This window comes from Diabrotica virgifera, chromosome 1, assembly GCF_917563875.1.
Source record: "Diabrotica virgifera virgifera chromosome 1, PGI_DIABVI_V3a".
In the NCBI taxonomy this organism is placed as follows: domain Eukaryota; kingdom Metazoa; phylum Arthropoda; class Insecta; order Coleoptera; family Chrysomelidae; genus Diabrotica; species Diabrotica virgifera.
In genome coordinates, this window is record NC_065443.1 from 297,443,376 (window position 1) to 297,467,334 (window position 23,959).

The 23,959-nt window shown below is 33.6% G+C and overlaps 1 protein-coding gene and 1 long non-coding RNA gene across 3 annotated transcripts in view; one reads left to right on the forward strand and one right to left on the reverse strand.

Annotated features, from left to right (window-relative positions):
• LOC126879156 (polyphosphoinositide phosphatase) overlaps nucleotides 1–23,038 on the forward strand; it is a 101,574-nt gene extending 78,536 nt beyond the window's left edge. For both annotated transcript variants that reach the window (XM_050642152.1, XM_050642151.1), the window contains exons 7-10: nucleotides 3,966–4,417; nucleotides 6,838–7,106; nucleotides 17,622–17,807; nucleotides 22,705–23,038. In XM_050642152.1, coding sequence (XP_050498109.1) covers nucleotides 3,966–4,417; nucleotides 6,838–7,106; nucleotides 17,622–17,807; nucleotides 22,705–22,945 — 1,148 coding nt within the window. In that variant the 3' untranslated portion in view covers nucleotides 22,946–23,038. The remainder of the gene's footprint in view (nucleotides 1–3,965; nucleotides 4,418–6,837; nucleotides 7,107–17,621; nucleotides 17,808–22,704) is intronic.
• LOC126879161 (uncharacterized) lies at nucleotides 15,297–15,679 on the reverse strand. The gene is made up of 2 exons (XR_007695994.1): nucleotides 15,648–15,679; nucleotides 15,297–15,585 (listed from the first exon to the last, which is right to left on the reverse strand). It is a non-coding gene; the product is annotated as an uncharacterized LOC126879161 (long non-coding RNA).
• Nucleotides 23,039–23,959: the final 921 nt, after the last annotated feature.

Genomic DNA, 23,959 nt, shown 5'->3' on the forward strand with positions numbered 1-23,959 from the left:
CTACTTAAATTTACGCCAGGGGAGTGGTACAACCAGACATGGGTGGGTTAACTTAGGGCGGGCTACTTCTTGGTCGCTGAAGCAGTTCATACATTCCTAGTCTCTCGAGTACCTAGGAAAGATTCCCAGATACTCCAGAGAGCTAAGTCGTGACAGGAACCGGTCTGGCGAGGTTGTTTCACATCCTTTCATACTTACCATGCATTAGGCCTTGCCCGTTTATAGGGGATGCCTTCTTTCATCGGAGAGCTCCTTATTAGGGAGATCCCATGCATTCGTACACACATACTTGATCCACTTCCTGCGCCAGACTACGGCCCTATCTGAACAGTCAGCTTAAGCCCCCGAACCAACGTCAAGGTCGTGAAGCCCCTATCGGGGGACAAATATTCTTGTGCTTAAACAAACAGACTTAAAATTCCAAATCTCTCTACCTTTATTTTCCTAAAAACTAATAATTACAGCTACCTGTGGATCTTACCTTTCCCGTAACAAACAATCTTTTTAAAGTATAATCCGAAATACATTGTCTTTTCACTTCACTTTATTTACAAATGTCTTGTAAGTCTTCAGGGAAAAACTCATTAAGGATAGACCCACTGCGTAAAAGCTACCTTCTACTAAATAGTTACAAATCAATATACAGGGTGTATCAAATTTATGTGCCCGCGTTATAATAAAAAAATTAAAATTTTTACTCTATCTTTGATTGACAAAGTGATACATAATAATATATAGAACTTTTAACAAAGGTGCCAATCTTCTAATAATGTTGGCTACCACATTGACCCATCTTATTCTTTTCACAGAAGCTCGAAATAGATTAGTTGACGTTAGACCTGTCCACTTCCTAAGATTGGCCAGCCAGGATATACGTCTACGTTCAGGCTCGGTATTCTCGACATCACTCGCAATTAGCGCGTATACGTAAGTTGCGAAGGATTGATTTGCGAACATTTTCTAAAAACGGCATTCTTGACCACCGTTCGCAGAAACAGGCGACCGTTCGCATTGTTGACGCCTAGATACATTTAGCAACACTGTAAATATCTGTCTTCACTGCTGTCTGTTGTAGGAATTCGGTTAGGTTAGCACGTTAGGGTTAGATTATTTATTTATCGTTTTTGTTATACGTGGTTACACGCCGTTACACAGTTAAATATTGTTTATATTTGTATTTTGAAATTGGAAATTCCATCAGTTAAAGCAAAACGAACAACCAATGCCAGACGAGAAAAAAATTATTGCTGGAATTTATGAAAAAAATCCTAATTTGCTAAGTGCAAAATTTTCAAATGCCTTTACTTAAAAGAATTTTTCTTCTTAAAAATGACTTTAACTTTACCTGAAAAATTAAAAAATGTATTAGATATTAATGAATGAATAAAATTATATAATAACATCGTACCAATAATATTATTATTATTCTAGATAAAAGTCACAGCAACAAAATACAGGTCACAAATTAAATCACATATTCTGGGACCAAAAATAGTTCGAATGAACCTAACTTACCTTAGTACAAATATGCACATAAAAAGTTACAGCCCTTTGAAGTTACAAAATGAAAATCGATTTTTTCGAATATATCGAAAACTATTAGAGAGTTTTTATTGAAAATGGATATGTGGCATTCTTATGGCAGAAACATTTTAAAGAAAAATTATAGTGAAATTTGTGCACCCTATTAAAAATTTATGCGGGTTTTGTTCCCTTAAACTCCCCCCCCCCCCCCCAAACCCCAAACTTTTGTGTACGTTCCAATTAAATTATTATTGTGGTACTATTAGTTGAATTAAATATTTTTAAAACTTTTTTGCCTCTTTGTATTTTTTCGATAAGGCAGTTTTTATTGAGTTGCGGCTTTTTTTTTAATATGTTTACATAAAATTTTTAGGGGTGTTTTGTTCCTTTAAACCCCCCAAATGTTTTTGTACGTTCCAATTAAACTATTACTGCGGTACCATTAGTTAAACACAATGTTTTTAAAACTTTTTTGCCTCTTTGTATTTTTTAGATAAGGCACCTTTTATCGAGATGTGGCTTCTTTTTTAATATGGTTCAAAATATCCTAAAAATGTAAATCATAAATAAATGTTCATATTATTACGAAGTATCCATAATCGTACTAAACCATATACAAATATGTGGTGGATTTGACAAATATTCAAAGTATCTCGATATAAACTGACTTTTCGAAAAAGTACTGAGTGGCAAAAAACTTTTTAAAACACTGTGTTTAACTAATGGTACTACAATAATAATTAAATTGAAACGTACACAAAAGTTTGGGAGGGGGGGGTTTTAAAGGAACAAAACCCCCATAAAATTGTTATGGGGTGTCCAAATTTCACTATTATTTTTCTTTAAGATGCTCCTGTCATAAGAATGCCACATGTCCAGTTTCAATAGAAAATCTCTAATAGTTTTCGATATATTGTAAAAAATCGATTTTCATTTTTTATCTTCAAAGGGCTGTAACTTTTTTATGTGCACATTTGTACTTATGTAAGTTAGGTTCAATCGAACTATTTTTGGTCCCAGAATATGTGATTAAATTTATGACCTGTATTTTTGTTACACCCTGTATTATAAAATTTCCAAATTCCATTTAAAAACAAACATAAAACGTTCCAATCTTCACTTGCGAAGACGATGCGAATGGTTACAAGCACTCGTAGCGAGTTTGGAACGTTCGCAATTGTTGCGAGTGCTCAAGAATACGAAAAACTCTATTTCGTTCGCGTCGTTCAATCTTGCGAATGACATTTGTACTTACGAGTGGTCAAGAATAGCGCCCCAGGGCCTATGTTGCCTTCAATCTTTGAAGAGGATCCACGGATAGCTTCTCAACTTCTGCAAATCAGCCTCAACAAAATGCAAACTTGGGTAAAACGATGGCGTTTTCAAACAAATGAAACAAAGTCGGTTCATATTACCTTCACAAACCGTAAAGGTTACTGTCCGCCTGTATATATAAACAACCACCAACTAAAACAGCAAGCAACAGCCAAATACCTTGGAATACAACTAGACCAAAGATTAAACTGGAGATCACACATTTTTATGAAGCGTAAACAACTTGGTCTCAAATTACACAATCTTTACTGGCTGATTGGTCACAAATCATCATTTTCGATGAAAAATAAAGTACTGGTCTACAAAGCAATTTTGAAGCCAATATGGAGTTACGGGATCCAACTTTGGGGTACTGCATCAAACTCCAATATCGAAAGCTTGGAGAGGTTCCAGTCGAAGCTTCTTCAAATAATCACAAATGCCCCATGGTATGTTGCAAATAATATTATTAGACGCGATCTAAAAATTGCAACAGTAAAAGAAGAAATTACTAACTTCGCACAGAAATACGAAGACAGACTGACACAACATCCAAATATACTAGCCAGAAACCTGATGAGACAACCAGTCAGACGAAGACTTAGACGAAATACACCTAGTGATTTACCATCGCGATTTTAGTTATATGTGCCGTAATTCTCAGAGACAAACAATTTTAGATCTAAAAAAAAATGAATGGGTTGCATGTGTGAGTCCATACTGTTGTAGTAAAGAAAAGAGAGACGTTCTCACAAACAATTTATTTTACAACTGACGACCGGTTTCGCTGTCTACAATATTCACAGCATCTTCAGGTCACGGTAAAAGTAAAATTAAATGCTACAAATAACAAAAAACCAGAGTTAGTTAAGTGGTCTGGTTGAAATCAAAAGGGTAATGATCAAGCCAATATTAAAGTATTAAAGTATTAGATCTATGACAATTTTAGATCTATGTAAAATGTTTGTAAAGAAAATGATTAATGAATCATTTTCTCCAAGTCACCTACACTAGTGGTCACAACATTTACTCATTGTAACTTGTTTTACAGATTGTAAATAAATTGTGAGGTTAAATAAAAAAATTGATTTTGATATTAATGATTCATCATTCCTTTGTCTTTGTAGGTTACCAATTGTGTGCTCTAGGCATTTTGGACACACCTAACCTCGAATTCGACACCGACTGCGTGCGCATGCTGGAATCTCTTTATGAAGACCACGGAGACACGCTAGCTCTCCAATATGGTGGTTCCCAATTAGTCCACCGAATTAAAACGTACAGAAAGACAGCACCATGGACGTCCCAAGGCAACGACATCATGCAGACCCTTAGCAGATACTATAGCAATACCTTTTCCGATGCTGAAAAGCAGAACGCCATAAACCTGTTCCTGGGTTTGTTCCAACCAGAAGAGGGCAAGCCACAGATATGGGATTTCACCAGCGACTACTACTTCCATCACAAACCGATACTTTTTAGTCTGAAGCCCTTAACGATGTGGTGGGATGGAGGAGTATTAAAGAGTCTTCCATATGCTTACAATGATCTAACTAAGGCTTGTTCAGAACTAATTCAGGTATGTATGTGGAAGAAAAGGTTCTCAGTAGTACAAGCTAACGATATTATATATAATCTTTAGACCCTTCTACCCTCTCGGGTGTAGGTATCACGTGTGCTCTGTTAACAGTGCACAAATCTCTTCCATTGCTTCCTGTCCTGTGCCGTAGCCTTAGCTTCGTTCCATATATGATACTCCTTTTTTGTCAAGAATCACTTCGTTCCATGTCTCTCTCGGTCTTCCTTTACTCCTGTTCCCCTGCACCTTCGTTTCCCATATTGCTTCTTTCTGTAGTCGTTGTAAATTCCCCCACCAACTTACGAAACATACGAAAATAAAGGTATGTAATGCCAGTACTTACATACGGATGTGAATCCTGGGTACTATATAGACAACAAAAAAGTAAGCTGCCTTATACAGGCAGCAGAATTGAGGTATCTACGCAGAGGTCAAGAAGTCACTAGAAGGGATAGGGTAAGAGTAACTACATAAGAGAAGAACTGAAAATCGAGACAATGATGGATTATGTATGTTGAAAAAAAAGACAACAAGCCAACGAAAACACCACATCTTAAATGGCACATTCTTACTGCCACACAATTTTTTGAAAGAAAGAACATTCCAATGAAATGATGCTAAAACTGGCATAGAATAGACGAGGAATCATTCCGAACTGTCACCATCATCATTCTCTTTGCTATTATCCCTAGTTGAGGTCGGCTTCCCTAATTGCATTTCTCCATAAGTTTCTATCTTGGTTCATATCAACGTCAGTCTCCTTTACCGACATGTCCTGCCTAAGCGTCTCAACAAGGCTTCTTTGGGTCTTCCTCTTCTACTTCTTCCAGGAACCCGCAATTTAGCAATTCTTCGTATTGGGTGATTAACGTCTCGACGTTGAACATGATCAAGCCATCTTAACCTACGCTCCCTCATTTTGGCATCAATTGGTGCCACCCCTGGACTTCCCCTTATATACTCATTCCTAATTTTACCCTTTTTGTTACTCCACTCATCCATCTAAGCATTTTCATTCCCGCCACATGCATTCGTTGTATTTCCCAATGACTGTCTAATACCGATCCTAGACACTTAAAACTCTCACTTTTCACAATCATGTCACCATCCAAAAATATCATTTTATTTGTAGTAACTCCATCTTAAACGAACATTCCAAATACCTTTTTAATACCTAGTCTTTGTCCTACTAATTTTTAAACCTTTTTCCTCAAGAGCTTGTCCCCACTATTCCAGTTTTTGTTCTAAATCGCCTTCACTGTTTTCTACCAACACCTGATCCAAAACTAATGAGAATAAATAAGGACTAAACACCGAGCCTTGATGCAATCGTACTTTCACATGAAATTTATCAGTCTCTCCAGCACCTGTCCTAACACTAGTTGATACTCCCTCATACATAGCTCTTGCAATCTCTGCATATTCACCAGGGACTCTTTTCTCATTAAGTGTCCACCACAGAATCTCTCGAAGAACCACATCATATGCTTTCTCAAGGTCAATGAATTCCACATGAGTGTTTGTTTCTTTATTCCTGTATTTTTCCATCAGTTGCCTTACAATGAAAATTACATGTTGATCTGCCCTGCATAAAGCCAAATGACGTATCTCTCTATCAATTGCTCTCTCCTATATTTTTATGGTGTGACTAAGTAGTTTTATGGCTCTGTAGTTTGTGCTTTGTAGTATACCTCCCTTGTTTTTGTAAAAGGTACTAATATACTGCTTCTCCATTCATCTGGCATTTGTCCAACTTCCATAATTCTATTAAATAAACCTGTTAGCCAACTTGCTCCTGTTTCTGCTAATGCTCTCCACACTTCTCCCGGAACATCATCTGGTCCAACTACTTTTCCTTTCTTTATTTTTTGGAGTGCTTGAACCACTTCCTCATTGGTTATTTTGGTGCCCATTGCTGTTACTGTTTCCATTAACTCAACTGGTTTTATTTCAAAATTCTTCGTTTAATAAACTGTCAAAGTACTTTGTTACTTTATTATTTTCATCTCGGAGACATCTAATTTTCTTAAAATCCTTTGCTTTCTTTACTCTCTATTTGGCTTATATATCTTAAAATATCAGTCCATCATCAGTGAACTCGTATACTTGCTAACTAGTCCCACAACCAAACAATGGTTGTAATTATAATTCAGTATACATTCTAAAGTAGTGAAATTGAAATTGCTTGACGCCGATGTTAGTAGATAACCTCCGGAAACATGGTGAAACCATATACGAAAACTTGAACCAACCATCTTGGGCCACGAATGTCTGCCAAGTGTCTCTTGGTAGAATTGGGTACTTCCCACCATAGTTCCAGTAACTTCTCATTCATTCTCTCACTTCCTCCTCAATCCAATACTTCACTATATGAAAATTGATAAATCACCACGTATTTACTTACATACTCGTATTTACAGGTCCATTCTCAGGACGCCGAGATGATAGACTCATTCGTTGAATACTACCGGCCATACGAATTGACGATGCTTAGCGATGTGTTTGCCTTAAAAGTCCCAAACTCAATTAGGGACTTTATGCCTAATTTTACCACTAATTATAGTCCTTTTACCGTAAGAGTTCGACCGGTGAGGAGACGAGAAGAGGGTAACAGTAAGACCGCACCAATGAAGAATCCATCACTAACTGGTCAAAGTTCCACTTGTTCGTCAACTGCTTCCAGTACCAGGTAAAGGCTGTTTTACTATTTCTTTGTTTATTGTTGTGTCAAGTCTGTCACCACATCACTTAATATTAACGTCAATATCTGTCATAAAACATCATCATCATCATTAAGGCCGATGCCGCACTGTAGGAAGTTTGGTAGGATGGGGGATGGTAGATACCTGCCTGGCGACCATCCAGCTACTTATACCACCGAACAACCCGAAGGTGCACTTCAATAAATTTCATTGTTTAGCTGTCAGACAGATTCTGTGACCTTGCGCCATTTTATCGGTCCAAGTGGTCAGATCCGGCTTTGCTTAAATAGATGTTGCAGCACCGGTCTTGATTTTTCAAATAAGTGTAGCAAATAAAATGTATTTATTTTAAACTTATTTAACATATAATTTTAATTAAAAAAATCTATTTTTAATTGTGCTCTCTGATACCAGTATAAGTTTTTAATGCATCGTATGTCTTTTTGGCAGCGTTAAATAGTTAAGATATTATGCTGGATAATTTGTTAATAAATTATTTATCAGTTTATATGTTGTTTCATTAAATTTAAAACAGTTAAATGGAAAAATTGCAATACCCAAAATACCCATACGAATAATTATTGTGTATTTTTAAAACTATAAAATAAATCTAAAAAAACGACCTAAAAACTACGTTTTTGATATCACGTATTTAAAATGTGATAAAAATGACATCAATTATGGTGGAACAAATTCACACGACTTTCGACGTCGAAAAAACGTGATAAACTGACGTGGTTTGATGACAATTATGGCGTCTTTTCAACGTTTTGTAAACGTTATTTTGATGCCTAGGAATGCTTACTTAATTCTTGAACAGCCGCTATAGGAAAATAGAGGGGTGGTCACTAAGGTTGACAGAACAGAAACACAGTATTTGAGCTTAAAACTGTTATTTTCGCACTTTTAAAAATCGTTAAAAATCTACAGCAAATAAATAAATTAATTATGAATTGATAATTAAAAACGATCTAATAGTATATATCGTAACGTATCAGAGGAGTATGTAGAGGTGTATTTCCTACTATAAATACGTTAAACAAAGTGAAGTATAATTTAGCGTATAGTTAGAATATGTTCTTTACCTGAATGTCATAACATCAGAATAGGTATAGTTTTCAAAATATATTAATAAGTGGCCTCATATCAAAGACGGACATGTGTAAAAAAAATAAAAATTTAGTTAGTAGTGGTTTCTCATTTTTCCTGTTTTTTTCAACGGTGATAATAGTTTCCTTCAAATACGGATGCAAATACGTTATTTTTAGCTTCAAAGTTGAATGTTTGTTTCAAAAACGGACTCCTGTTATGAAGGTTTATTTCAATAACAGGCATCTCCCCAACAGTCCAATGAGAATGCTGTATTGTGATTATATGACTGCGAAATCAACAAATCAACTAAAACTATAGGAAGTGTGAGATTTAAATTGTATAAAAAAAACCCATTTATCTCAATTTTTCCCCAATGACAGATGTCCGCCTTTGATATGAGTGAATTTTGATATGAGAAAATTGGTGTTAAATAACTAGTTTTACAAAAATCAGGAAAGATGCCAGTACTCAATGAGGAATTAAATAAGTAGTGGATAGTGGATGGGCGTCGTAACGTTAATAAAATAATTTTTTGGTAAAATTGGGGCTTATTTCCCATTGAAATTAATTGATTAGGTAAAGTTTCATAGTTAACACCAAATTTTCAAGTACCTACCCATTTAAGTAGGTACATGCAAGTACATCCACGTTTATAAAAACATTGTGAATTTAAAAATGCTTACCTTGATTTGTCTTTTGGAAAACGGAAAAAACTATAGCTGCAATTTGATACCGTGTTTTTACAGTTGATCGCTGCACAGATTGAATTCGAACTGCCTTTCTTTTTGTCCATATCCATAATTATTATTGCACAATGCACAAAAACAAAATCACCTAACAGAACAACCCAAAATCAAAGTAACCCCGAAACAAGCGTGATCTGACAACAACAATCACAAATTGATCGTGTCAGCAGCGGACCTGTGGACCGAAAAAATGGCCGCCGGCCGTGCGCAAACCAGATGCGCGAACTCTTCCCGCCGAGTCGACTGTGCCTTCGGGTTGTTCGGTGCTTATACCACGAATATCAAAACGACGGTAGCCGCAGTGGCCTCCCACTACCATCTAACCATCCGGTGGTTCGCCAGGCATCTATCCACCCAAATTAGTCGTGTTTGATAATCCATCCGGGTAGCCTGGCTATGGAGGAAAGCGTAATAAGTGCTGTGTATAAAAGAAGGGCAATTTGGGACCCAGCAGACCCACTACGGAAAAATTCTAAAATATTGACTATACTGTGGGAACAGGCAGCCCTCGAAGTCGTATCAGATAGTAACCTACACTTAAATATTAGTAAAAATACGATTACTTTTTTACTTATTAAAATGCTTAAGTTTCCTCCCTTCGGTTAGCACTTTTGCTACATATTAAGTTTATTTTCACTTTTTTTTGCTTTAAAACTTTATGAAAAATATTTTACGCAACTCGGGAGTAAAAAGAGCAAGTTACAATGTATGGTTCTTTTCATGAGCATTTTTCAGTGCGTCACAAATGATAGAAAAAAAAGTTAGTCCGTGATAAATACATATTTATGACAATTATTCTAACATGACATTTTAGTTAAATCTGACAGTTGTCACATTTTATTTGCAATTTGGTATAAAAACAAATCAATTGTGTTGATTGCATTTATAAAATGGTATTTTCTTTGATTTGTATAGTCTTATAAATTGTACAGTTTAATTTTTTTTGAAGATATTCTCTTTACCGGCGAATCGATTGAGGGTAAAATTTGATTGATCCGCGCGCATGCGCACACCGACAGTATGGTATTAGTTGTTATACGGGCTCTGATTGGGTGTTGAAATTTTGAAATGATCTGTCAATAATTGTTCAATATGGAGGTTATCGGTAAACAAAAATATTGTATAATATTAGTTTTTATTGGTGTGTGGACAGAAATAAAATCAAATTTATAATTGTAGTGACTTTTTAAATAGTTTTGAAAAGCCGCAGGTACGTAATTCTAAATGTTTCAGTTGGAAATACCTAATAGTTTCAATACCTATCTATTTGGAAAATGTAAACAAAATAATGTAGTTACCTATTAGTAGGCAATGCTTTAATTTACATAATCTGATTACGAACAAACTTTCTACAAATCTTCATCTCATATATCGTTTTCTTACTCTATATTTTGTTGTATTTTATTTCGACAAAAATCAAACTAATAATTTTATTACATTCATATAAATTTATGGTGTAAACGTTTAGTTTGTGTATATTCCCACATGACGTATACGAGAGTTTGGTGCAGTTTGAAATGGCGTCAACTTTCGTACGGCGCGGTAGACGTGAAGTGGGTTCAAGCCCCAAGCAAGTTATTATTTTTTTATTTTTTTTATAGATTTTATGATTGTAAGTATATTATTATATAATTTTTGAAGATATTCTTCTTTTTTGAAAGTGGTAGATAAGAAAGTTAGTTTGATTTTTTAAATAAAATAAGTACAAATAACCTTTTAAGTATATTTACTTCGTTTAAATTACCTATTATGTAATAGAAGCATATCTTCTTACGTGCGTACAAAGTACACACACATTCTTTTTTTATATAGAATAATTTAATATTATTTAATATTATATTATTAGCGCCATCTATTGACAACTAGATTAAATGTTATAAATGTCACCGACGAAATGTAATCAGCGACGTGCGTTTTTTTCTGTCACATACAATTTAATGCGTTAGAGAGAAATCTAAAAACTGTGACGCACTGAAAAATGCTCATGAAAAGAACCTTAAATATATTAAGACTCGTAAATTTATCACTTTATTAGTAAAAAATATAAACAACATAAAAAACACATTAATTTGCACTGTTGTGACGAATGATATTCTGAGGTAGAGCATAATCTTCTTGCCATTCGACTGAACCAACACCATTAAAATAATCGCAGAATGTGTTCTTCTCAACGACTTCTGACTTCATTTCACTCTTTCACTGCGCCCAGGATGCAGCGCCCCTCCACCATCCACCTTTAAAATCCACCCTCCAAGCCACCATCTAGCATCCTGCAGTGCGGCATCGGGTTAACAGCTATTTTCCATCCTTCGTCGGATGTAGCCTCTCTTAGGTGTGTCCATTCATATTTATTTGCTGTTTTTTGCCTCCATTCATGGCCAGCCATTCGCTTGATGTCTCAGTCCATCTTATTTGAGGTCTGCCTCTACTTCTTTTAGACTAAGAGCCGCTATAGGTGAAATTTCTTAATCATTTTAGGCACGATGGGACCCTATAACTTAAATAGTAGAACCTAAAAGACAACGTTTGAACACTGTGCCGTCACTTTTCAGTGGCACATGCGTCGACAGTGGCGCATCAAACTTTCCACATATGGACGGGGTAAATAAATTAAAAGTTACCCTCCCTTACAAACAGAATTAATTTTTTTTTATTTTTTTAAGTTCTATGTGATTAACACATAGGATTCAGCGTAATTTTAACCCACCACCCCCTTTCCTCTGCCCCCACCATCAAAACCTTCATTTTTCATTTTAATTTTTTTTGGTGGGATGCAATCAATTTTAAAATTTTAAAAAATTCACACGCATAGCTGGGGCTTTTATAAAACATGCCTATTTTTTATAGACCCATAAGTAGAGTGTACATAACCTCAAAAAATTAAAAGAAATTTTTTTTTCCAAAAAAGCGTATAACTTTTTTTGAGGAATAGCTGCAGGTCTAATTTTTTCTTAATTTTGTGTGCTTTATCAAACACTATATTTTTAATTTTTTTCAGATTTTTCCGTAAGGCTCCTCACCTTCAAAAATCCGAAAAACTGTTTTTTGGGGGGTTTTGGGGGATTTTCCCTATTTTATAGACTTCATAATATATCAAATCAATTTTGTTTTTATAGTTGATATGTAACTTGAAGTAACTGAGCCCCGTATTTATAGTCAGTACTCAAGACTGATCTCGAGATTGGTCTCAGCCAAGACGATCTTACGGCAACGTCGAGCTCAAGACCACGTTCTGTTTTATAAACGAGTCTTCGGCTAATCTCGGCCAAGATTGATTTCGAGGCTGGAAAATTATGGATTTTAAGCAATTTTGACATAGAACACCAACTAAAAACTGTCAATCGTCAAGTTAAATATCTTTGCAATGTTTTTATATTTAATTTGTTTTTTGAAAATAGATTATTAAAATGTTTTCAGTTAAATAAAGTTTATTTTATTGATTGAAAGTTTACATTTTTATTTTTTCTAAATCTTACATGCTATTTTTTCAAAGGTTAATGACCTCTCATAATTTGTTTCCATTATGAGATAAAGGATTTCTTTTCTTTGTGGTAAAGGATTGCATATTAAAGGAAAGTATAAATATATTCTTTGATATTACCCCAGTATAACAGAATACTGTGATATTACTTTATTCTTGGTTGGGAGTAAAGGGGTTTAATGAAATATTCAAAGTTCTAAGAGAAACCACTGGGAGATATCATTTATTTCTTATGAGAGAAAGCAAAGCAAATAAAACTCTGGTACTTCCTAGTATTACCTGCCTTTTTATTAATGGTGTAAGCTTTCTTCTATGTTTATATTCTTCATCTGACTAACAACAAAGAAGAAACCATGACAGGTGGTACTTGTATAAAATGCAATTACTATTTTCATGGGAATAAGCCTCAATTTAAGTTTGAAGTTAAATTTATTTAATGTTTAAAATCTTAAAGACAGATCACATGCTATAAATTTTTTGTGATGGATATTATTGAGTTAAAGTTGATTTTATGTAATCGAATTAACTATATTTTAATAAAATCGTCCCAGGAATGCAACTCATAACTATTGGTGATATTGTTTTAAAGACATCTACTCTAAAATGTATAAATATATGTCTGAATGAGTTAGATAAAATTAAATTAGAAGAATTTTTATCAAGCAACAACAATATTGATATAAAATATTAACAATCTTACCCAAATAACAGCAGACAAGTAAATATAGCCTATCCATTTCTACTGGACATTAACGCTCCTCCTCCAATTCTACACTTCTATATCATCCAAATCTCCTTACTGCTTCGAACAACTCTTTTCATGGTCTTTCTCTTTTTTTTTTCCTCCAAAAATAATCTCTTACATGTCGCTCTTACATTCAAGTAATGTTGACCTAGCCACCTGACTTTCCATATCTATTATTTTTTGCCAGTCCAACTCAGAACTGCCAGTCCCTACCAGTACTATGTCTATTTTCATTTCATCTTTCTTATTCATTGGGTGCGTTCGGACAGCTGAGCCAGCAGTAGCTGTCAGACGTCACCGCTGGAAGTCAGCCGCTGAGAGATTTACTAAGCTTTCCCTATCACGGCTGGATACAACCACTCAGCCGATTTCTGCTTACAGCCAGCCACTATGGTCGTCCGAACGCACCCATTGTTTCAAGTGCCACAAGCATACAATGCCACTTGAAATGACTGCTTGATAATACATTTTTGCATTATAGTTGTCCTACATACATTTTTGACTTCAATCATATACCATCGATCTGCTTACTAGCTTACTCTTAGTAGTATCTTTTCTATTTCTTTTTCTTCTTCCCATTTATCAATTATTGCCACTCCTAAATACTTGAATTTGTTGATATTTTCAATTTTGTATGCCTTTGTTCCTGTTTTTAGTGTGAAAAATTTATTCTGTTTCATCTCTCCACACATTTCAATACACTTAATATTTTATTTTTGTTTCATTTATAGACATGCAATTTTCTTGCTTCACCTCTCAAGTTTCTAAACAACTTCAGCTTTTTTTCTTGTTAAGAGGACTATGTCATCTGCATAAATAATGGTATACAGTGATGAGCGTGCTATTAACTGGCAAAATTACATAAAAGATGGAAACATATAGTATGTTGTGAAATAAAAGGAGATGAAACTAGTAGAGGTGTACAATTATCAATAGGAACCTATAAATTTACATTACATTACATAATTTCCCACCTTTAGACCTCTGTGACAGTTGTCATACTCCTGCCACACATCTAAAGGTGACAAACTATGTAATGTAAATTTATAGGTTCCTATAGATAATTTTACATCTCTTTTTATTGCACAACATAATATGTTTTCCATGTTTTGCGCTATTTTGCTGGTTATTAGAGTGCTCATCACAGTATTGCTGTTTACACACCTAGACCTCGGAGGTAATCTACACTATGTCGACATGGTGTTTTTTTATTAGTTGGATTATACACATTGGTTATATATTATCATTAAAATATAGTCATATTGTCTTTCAACTAATTATGGGATATATCAGATTTTTATTAACATCCTAAGTGCTCTAAACTTTGTTGCAAACACATGCTAAACACAGTTGCTCGAAATGACATAGTGTAGTTTACCTCCGAGGTCCAGATGTGTAATTAATTTTATATTTGGTAAGGAAAGGTTTGTCAAATAAATACTTATTTAAGAAGAGGGAAACTCATACTCATTTATTTTAAAATAAAATATAAAAAATACACATTAAGAAATAAAATAAAAAATATATCTAACATAATACAGATTCAATAATGTATTCTCAGAATAAATAAACAAATTCCAGTTGAACAAGAGAAAGACAGAAGGTTACTATATATTTATATTCCAAAAATATATGGTGAAAGTACAATAGTAGAGTAGCAGTAGACAGGTAGGTAAAATAAATGATGATAAATTGATAAAGCACTGGAAACAACGATAAAGCACTAGAATCAGGCTAAATAGCATCTAAAATATGAAGACCAGAGAAGATATAATTTTGAACTATACAGGGCATACCACGATCCATATACTTTCATCAAAATAGGACCACGGTCTAAGAGGAAGGATGGAAGCATATGAAATACTTTCCAAAATAAACACACAAATGTCAGCTGGACATATAACGAGAGAAAGACTATAGATTAGATATAAGGAACAAATAGAATAAGACATTGATATTTTAAAAATAAAAAATTGCAAGAACAAATCCTGAAATAGATTGGAATGGAGCTGTATTCCTCAAGAGACCAAAACTCGAACAAAAAGGGTTGTCGAACAATGATCATGATAACATTTTGAGAAATAATAGACAAAAAAATCAAACACAATAAGAGTAGGTATTCAATAATGTATTCTCATGCAAAATATTGTTGAAAAAAATGTCACCAAAAATTTAGAGATTGTTCCACATCATTAACATGTCTATTTACCACCAGATCATTATTTACCTAGATTGTAAGGTACTGCTGTAGCACATATTATTGCAAGACATGTATATAATTTGGTTTGTAGACCTTGTTGAAGACAAGGAAACTCTCTTTTCCAGGTTCCAAATAGCTTTTCTACATTTCTTGTTCTCACATGAGTACTATGGTAAAAATATCTTATTTTCTTGATCATTACCTAAAAAGATATTTATGTCTATTAAATAACCTACTATTTATTTAGCAATTACCAATAAATACCTGGCTGTAATACTGGGGTAAGTATATAGTGTCTGCATGCATACCCACTACTGTCATCTATTCCTATTAATAATCCTGGAATTTCACTTCTTTCCATTTCACAATTTCACTCTTAATGCTCTTAGATCAAATATTGAATGACTTGATAAACTTGTTGTTGAACAGTAATATACATAATTCTCAGTTGAACAGTAATTTCTCTTCTAGTACCTACAAATTCATTTACATAATAAGAGTCTGAATAACATATATTGTATGTCAGTACCTGTACATTTTTGGAAAGTGGGCTTCCTCATAAAAACTGGTTATATTCCTATAAGTAGCATAAAACCTTTGTTGTTTAAGTTCATGCGCTGATTCGCTGATGAACTTCAATATTGTAATACTATTTTAGATTATATTTTTATCTTGAATATATCGCTTTTGTATACTTATCCAATATCTTCTCCAATATCAATAAACTCTAAAAATGCTTTTACTTCTTCATACATTTTTATTGTAATTAGAAAAACAAAAAATATATGTTGGAACTGAATTAAAAATATTCAAAACTCAAACAATAACAAACAAAGTTAGGTTAGAATCGCGGTCTTGAGGAAGGTCGATCGATGACTTGAGATTCCGCTGTCATTTTACACTTCCCAAGACAGCGTCGTGTCTCGAGATCGTTTTATAAAACACAAATTTGGTTCAAGGTCGGTCTTGAGCATCGACGCTGTCTTGAGACTCGACTATAAATACGGGCCTGAGTCCTTTAGAATATTTAAAAATCAGAAAAACACGTTCAAACCCCCCAAAACCCCCTTAAAAAACAGTTTTTTGGATTTTTGAAGGTGACCAGCGTTACGGAAAAATCTGAAAAAATTAGAAATATAGTGTTTGATAAAATACACAAGACTAAGAAAAAATTAGATTTGCAGCTATCCCCAAAAAAAAGTTATAAACTTTCTTCCAAAAATTTTTTTTTAATTTTTGAGGTTATGTACACTCAACCTACAGATCTATAAAAAAATAGACGTGTTTTATAAAAGCCTTAACTATGCTTGTGAATTTTTTGAAATTTTAAAATTGATTGCATCCCACCAAAAAAAAATTAAATCTAAAAATATAGTTTTTGATGGTGGGGGCAGGGAGAAGGGGTTGGTGGGTTAAAATTACGATATATCTTATGTCTTAATCACATAGAACTTAAAAAAATGAAAAAAAATAAATTCTGGTAATGAGGGAGGGTATTTTTTAATTTATGTATCCCGTCCATAAGTGGAAAGTTTGATGCGCCACTGTAGACGCATGTGCCACTGAAAAGTGACGGCACAGTGTTCAAACGTTTTCTTTTAGGTTCTACTATTTAAGTTATAGGGTCCCGTCGTGCCTAAAATGATTAAGAAATTTCACCTATAGCGGCTCTTAGTCTATTTTTCTTGCCCTTGGTCGCCACTCGAGAATTCGCTTTGTCCAGCGGCTGTCTTCCATTCTTCCTATGTGTCCTGCCCAGTTCCATTTTAACATGGCAATCTTCTGGATTACATCTGTTAATTCTGATCGTATTATCTCTTCATTAGACTTGCGATCACTGATCTTAATGTTGAGCATTCTCCGTTCCATAGCTCTCGGAGTCACTTGAAGATTGTGGATTACGCTGTTGTTAAAAGCCCAAGTTTCAGTTCCGTATGTCAGAACTGGTAACATGTACTGATCGAACGTTTTTGCCTTTAAAGTATTTGGTAAGTTTGATAATACTGTTTATAATCGACCAAATGCTGCCCATGCTAAGGAACATCTTCTATTTAAATCAGCCTTTAGGTTAAGCTTTGACAGTTCTATTTTTTGTCCTAAGTATATGTACGACTCAACCTTTTCTATATTATTGTCGTCCTGAGTTATATTCCCATTTATATCTAGTTATATATCTCTCTATTTCAAGTATATTTCGTACTGCTTGTTTGATTTAATGTTTGTTCTTTTTACGCTTAGTTCTAGTTCAGATGAAGAGACCGTGGACGAAGAAGAAAGTTCCAATACAAACGACTCATTAGCAGCTTCTTCAAAGGAGAGCAGTCCGGAACCTATAACTTTTAAGTCACTGTTTCCATCCATGAAGGAAGTTTATGGTACTGAGCTGAAAAGACCGAACCCAGAAGATATCCATATGTACAAAAAGTATGTATTAGTATTGTTTATATAGTAATAAATCTAAACGGGAACTGGTGTATGTTTTCAAAAGACTGATAGTGTGTAAATAAATTTATTAAATCAGCTAAGTACTTTCAGCATATTATGCCATCATCAGAGCTATCCTATAAAAAGACTAAGTTGAAAAATCTTATTCATAAAAAATTATAAAGTGAAACTTACGTCTTATAGGTGTAAAAACCTCAAAAGAAGAGAAAACTTCGAACAAACACATTCTTTAGTTTAAAATAAACCCAGGGATATAACCACTGGTTAGGGTAAAAACCCTTAAATGTTTAAAAATTACATTTAATGTGTTTTTTATAAAATGGCTACCATTCTTACAAACAGCTGTTACTGACAATATTCAAAAACGACAGGCTGCTGACGGAAACAATAGTTCCTAGCGACATCTGTGTTTTTAAAATTATTTAAAATTTTTTGAAAATGACTAAGTTGTCATATGTAGGTTACTAATTAATGAAATTAATATGAAAACTGAAGTTAAATTTAAATGACAATTGTTAAGTTTAAAGTAAAGTTAAATGTGAAAATAATCAAATTATCAAAGTATTATTAATTATTAAAAAACCAAACAACCAGTCAGTTCTGACCAAATATAGAAGTGAGATAGATGAAAACCAAGGAGAAGCACCGTTGGACAAGCTCAGAGTTCCAAAACTGTTTGAAAACAATATTATTATTAAAAGGCAAATCGAAAATATTTACTTATTGTAATCAATGAAAGAAAATTCAAATATGTTATAAAGTAATGTTCAAAAAACTAGAGCAATTGTTGGGCATGCTGAATATAACAGTATTAAAGAAACTTCTTAAAGATTGGATCAAATTTACAATTTAATTGAACCTGGGTGTTAACACAATTTTGAGGATTTCTTTTTAATTCCCTGCTAATTTCTAAGTCTTCTAATAAATTCATTTTTGTATAGTTGTTAATATGTATACTATGTAGAATCCTACTATCTCTTTGGGGACTGAAGTTATGTTTAGAAGCATGTAAGTGATTGCCAAAACTAGATTTGTCAATCTTAGACAAATGTTCTTTGATGCGTGTTTCCAAAGGTCGCATAGTTCTCCCCACATAAGTAACAGAATAAGAATCAAAAATTCTGTCATTTCTGTCAAAAATTCTACCGATTTAGTAAATAAGCTGTCAGTTTTAAACTTACCTAGAGACTTCTTTCTAGTTTCTTTTGATGTAAGTAATTTGTTTACTAATGTACCTAGAGATGAAACCATTCCTATAGTGGAGAATTTACTTATTAAAAGTAATATTAATAGAGTTTCAATTCCTCACTTGTTGGATTTACTTAAATTTTGTTTATCGCAAGATTTCTTCACCTTTAACGATATTATTTATAGACAATCACAAGGCTTGGCAATGGGTAATCCTTTATCACCTTTGCTAGCAGATTTGTTTCTTAACAACCTCGAGGTTAACATATTTGATAATAATTCTTCGAACCAAAACTCTTTCCAAAAAATCTTATACTGGTTCAGGTATGTTGATGATGTATTGGCTATTATAGATGGCAATTCTACAGATGCTGAAAATATTCTTTATTTGCTCAACAATTTACATCCAGCTATAAATTTCACTCTAGAAACCGAGTCCAACAAGTCTATAAATTTTCTAGACCTTACTTTAACTAGGATGGACAGTAAATTAATTTTTTCAGTCTTTAGAAAACCTACTCAGACTGACCATACCATCCCTAGATCTTCTAACCATCCTTTTCAACAGAAGATGGCTTCCTTTTATTGCTACATCCATCGTTTACTTAGTCTACCATTATCAGATACTAATTTCAATTCAGAATTAGATATTATCAAACAACTTGCATATAGTAATGGTTATTCCCCTACTTTAGTTGATAACATCCTCAACAAATTAAGGAGTAAAAGGAATAGATCCCTAGCTTACAATTCTGTCCTTAACAATTCCACTACAGCAGTTATGTATAGATCAATATCATACATAGGTTATCCTTCAGATAATATAGCCAAAATCCTAAATAACATCCCCAACCTTAAACTATCATTCAAATGTAAGGAAAATATCAAATCTATTTTTTCTCATACCAAAGATAAAATTGGAAAAACATCAAAAAGTGGTATATACAAATTGTCCTGTGGAGACTGCCCTGTTACTTATGTGGGGAGAACTATGCGACCTTTGGAAACACGCATCAAAGAACATTTATCTAAGATTGACAAATCTAGTTTTGGCAATCACTTACATGCTTCTAAACATAACTTCAGTCCCCAAAGAGATAGTAGGATTCTACATAGTATACCCATTAACAACTATACAAAAATGAATTTATTAGAAGACTTAGAAATTAGCAGGGAATTAAAAAGAAATCCTCAAAATTGTGTTAACACCCAGGTTCAATTAAATTGTAAATTTGATCCAATCTTTAAGAAGTTTCTTTAATACTGTTATATTCAGCATGCCCAACAATTGCTCTAGTTTTTTGAACATTACTTTATAACATATTTGAATTTTCTTTCATTGATTACAATAAGTAAATATTTTCGATTTGCCTTTTAATAATAATATTGTTTTCAAACAGTTTTGGAACTCTGAGCTTGTCCAACGGTGCTTCTCCTTGGTTTTCATCTATCTCACTTCTATATTTGGTCAGAACTGACTGGTTGTTTGGTTTTTTAATAATTAATAATACTTTGATAATTTGATTATTTTCACATTTAACTTTACTTTAAACTTAACAATTGTCATTTAAATTTAACTTCAGTTTTCATATTAATTTCATTAATTAGTAACCTACATATGACAACTTAGTCATTTTCAAAAAATTTTAAATAATTTTAAAAACACAGATGTCGCTAGGAACTATTGTTTCCGTCAGCAGCCTGTCGTTTTTGAATATTGTCAGTAACAGCTGTTTGTAAGAATGGTAGCCATTTTATAAAAAACACATTAAATGTAATTTTTAAACATTTAAGGGTTTTTACCCTAACCAGTGGTTATATCCCTGGGTTTATTTTAAACTAAAGAATGTGTTTGTTCGAAGTTTTCTCTTCTTTTGAGGTTTTTACACCTATAAGACGTAAATTTCACTTTATAATTTTTTATGAATAAGATTTTTCAACTTAGTCTTTTTATAGGATAGCTCTGATGATGGCATAATATGCTGAAATTACTTAGCTGATTTAATAAATTTATTTACACACTATCAGTCTTTTGAAAACATACACCAGTTCCCGTTTAGATTTATATAGAAGTGTGTACAAGTCAAACAGTCTTTTTCTATTTATATAGTAATAGTTTGTGACGACAATATAATTTTATCGTCTAGAGTTCTAGAGTACGCCAATGTATTAAGCAAAACGTGTTTTTATACAGTCTCTGACAGTATAAAAGACGGAACAAAAGCCTAGTTGGATTATTATGTTCAGTGCGTTGAACGGGGAATAATAAACAACAACAAGGTATAAGATGTGAGTTAAGTATTTCCCGACCATTTTCCGAAACCCTCCAACGTTGACTTCTGGGCAAACGGGAACAATTTCACGGAGGATTTCAAACTGGCTTTTAAATTAGCAAATTGGTTAGACGATTTGGAAGGCCAAATCAGAGCGAGAACGCAGAAAACAAACGAACCGTTTAAAGATTTTCTATTAGAGCTTCAAACGCTAATCAGAAGGTACGGTAAAATGGACAAAACACAAGAATTAAAAAGAATTTACAAAAACATTTCTAACGCCGCCAAACAACTGAACGCCAAATTAGCTCCCAAATTCTCCGGTCCATATACTATTCACAAAGTACTATTCGAGGTGTGCAAGTACGAGAAACGATCGTGCGCGAATAGCGGAAAAATATTGCAACTTTCTTAAATAATTTATATTGTCAATTGAAATTGTCAAATTGACGTATATTTCATACCTACTGTCATTGAAGAAGAAAAATTATATATTGCTCCACAATATTGATATGATATACAATTATTATATAAAGGTAAATTTAATTAATTGTATTTTGCTTGCAGTACTGCATTTTGATAACTAATTTTATTTATTACATACAATTGTTTACGTTTTAATAACATAACCTGAATCTGACTGAATCTTCTTATTTTTTTGGACTATGGCCTTGACAATTATCCAGTAACCAGGACTAATATAATTGGCCAATATAATTAAAAGTGCGAACAATATTGCTGAGCTATGAAACCAGGTGTCGCTTTGCCGAACTTGCACGGTCCCAATAGAAAGTAATTTTTCGGTTAAAGGACGCAACGGTAAAAACAATTAACAAAGTTCCCATAAAGATATGAAACCGGCTCACGACGCCGACGATAGTACATGATTCCATTCACTCCCCTAACCCAACTCCACACTCACATCACACAAGTTATAAAATGACACGTTTATATTGGACATATCAAAATGGAAGACATCCTCGAAATTCCAACTATAATGAGTCCGCTATAGGCAGCCCACTATACACAGGAAATTATAACACTGATGGGATGGAAGATCCCATGGACATTCCAGAAATTCCAATAGCGATGAGCCCCTTCCTGGTAGCCCTTTAAGAACATATAAAAATTACTTTATTCAATTTTAAAAATATTATTAGAATTTTAAAAATACAGGAAACGTAGTATGAAGCTTCGCGCTAGTCTAATGTACCGCCTACAGTACCACTTTTTTATTTTCGCATATCGACTGCAACTTATCAACAGAACATACAATACAAATAAGCAGTTTAACCTTCCTATCCCAACGTGTCCAAATTAAATATACAACAGCACGGCTTCAGAATGAGATGCGGCTTTGAACAAATGCAGAATATCCTTCATATTTTTTTAAGTTTCAGTTTTTTTTATTTCAGATATGTTCTTATCGGTAAGAAAGCCAATGGTACTGCCAAAAACGTCTTCCAATCGATAACTGTGAACCAAAAAATGCTACACGAACTGTCCACAGACTCCGTGTTTCAAGTGACTCCCCCCAAGGTGTCAGAGGCCTCCATTGACATTTATAAAAAGTATATAGAAGTCGGGAAACATGGAGGTTTCCAGCCGACACGAAGTGATTTGTTGATTTACGAGAGATATGCTAATTATAAGTAAAAGTTTATAGTCTATAAGTACCTATTGTTTATTATGACTGTGATGTATGTGAATGATTATTTGGAAATATATAGATTATTTTTTGTTTTTTAATATATTCAGTCTTTATTGAGTTGTATACACGGAAATTCTTAAGTGATGTTTTCCCAACATTGTAAAGAAAACCGTAAATGAAGTGAGTCAGTGTCATTTTTAGTACAGTCTGTTAGCAAGGTTTGTTTAAGCTTAAGAAAAAGATAAAGCTCTGCTGGTAAGTATAATAAGAGAGGGGGTATAGGCAGGCGCGGATACAGGGGGGGGTCAACGAGTCCATGGACCCCTGTATTGTATTTAGTCTATAAGTATTTTTTTATTATTTATTATTTTTTTCTGTTAACTCTAAACTTTAAGCCATCAGTACAAAACTAAATTACACGACAACCGCTTTCAAAGAATTGAAAGAAGCCATAAAATCTAATAAAACACCCTTCTCTGAAAAATAATCTGCAGGCGCATTTGTCTGGGTACCGGTGGAACCATAAACAACGGAAACATTTTTCTCAATTCAAATAATAACAAAAATGATATTTTAAAATGCAAATACATTACAATGAAATCAAGACCTTATCTCATGAAAATTTGCGAAACAATGAAGATATAAAAATTTGTATTTTACTAGATAATCCATGCGTACCTTACCATTGATGGTTAGAAAGGTTAATCTTTATGGTAAAGAACGACCAGTGAGATTAATAGTCATGAATTGTCTATCAATCCTTTTGATACCGTAGGTATCTGGGATTATACAATGTATTTTATCCTTAGAGTAAGTGTGAGTCGTATGGCCAAATCTGGAAAATATAACATTTGAGGTAAGTCTGCCGACCCCCCTATTATGAATTTCTATATCCGCGCCTGGGTATAGGCATAGACCTTATACAGTTGAATTCTGAACGACCTCTCTTGGACCTTTTATAAAGCACCACATTTTCTTTTGTAGACCATAAAAATCATGCCCCATTTCTGTTGAAAAAC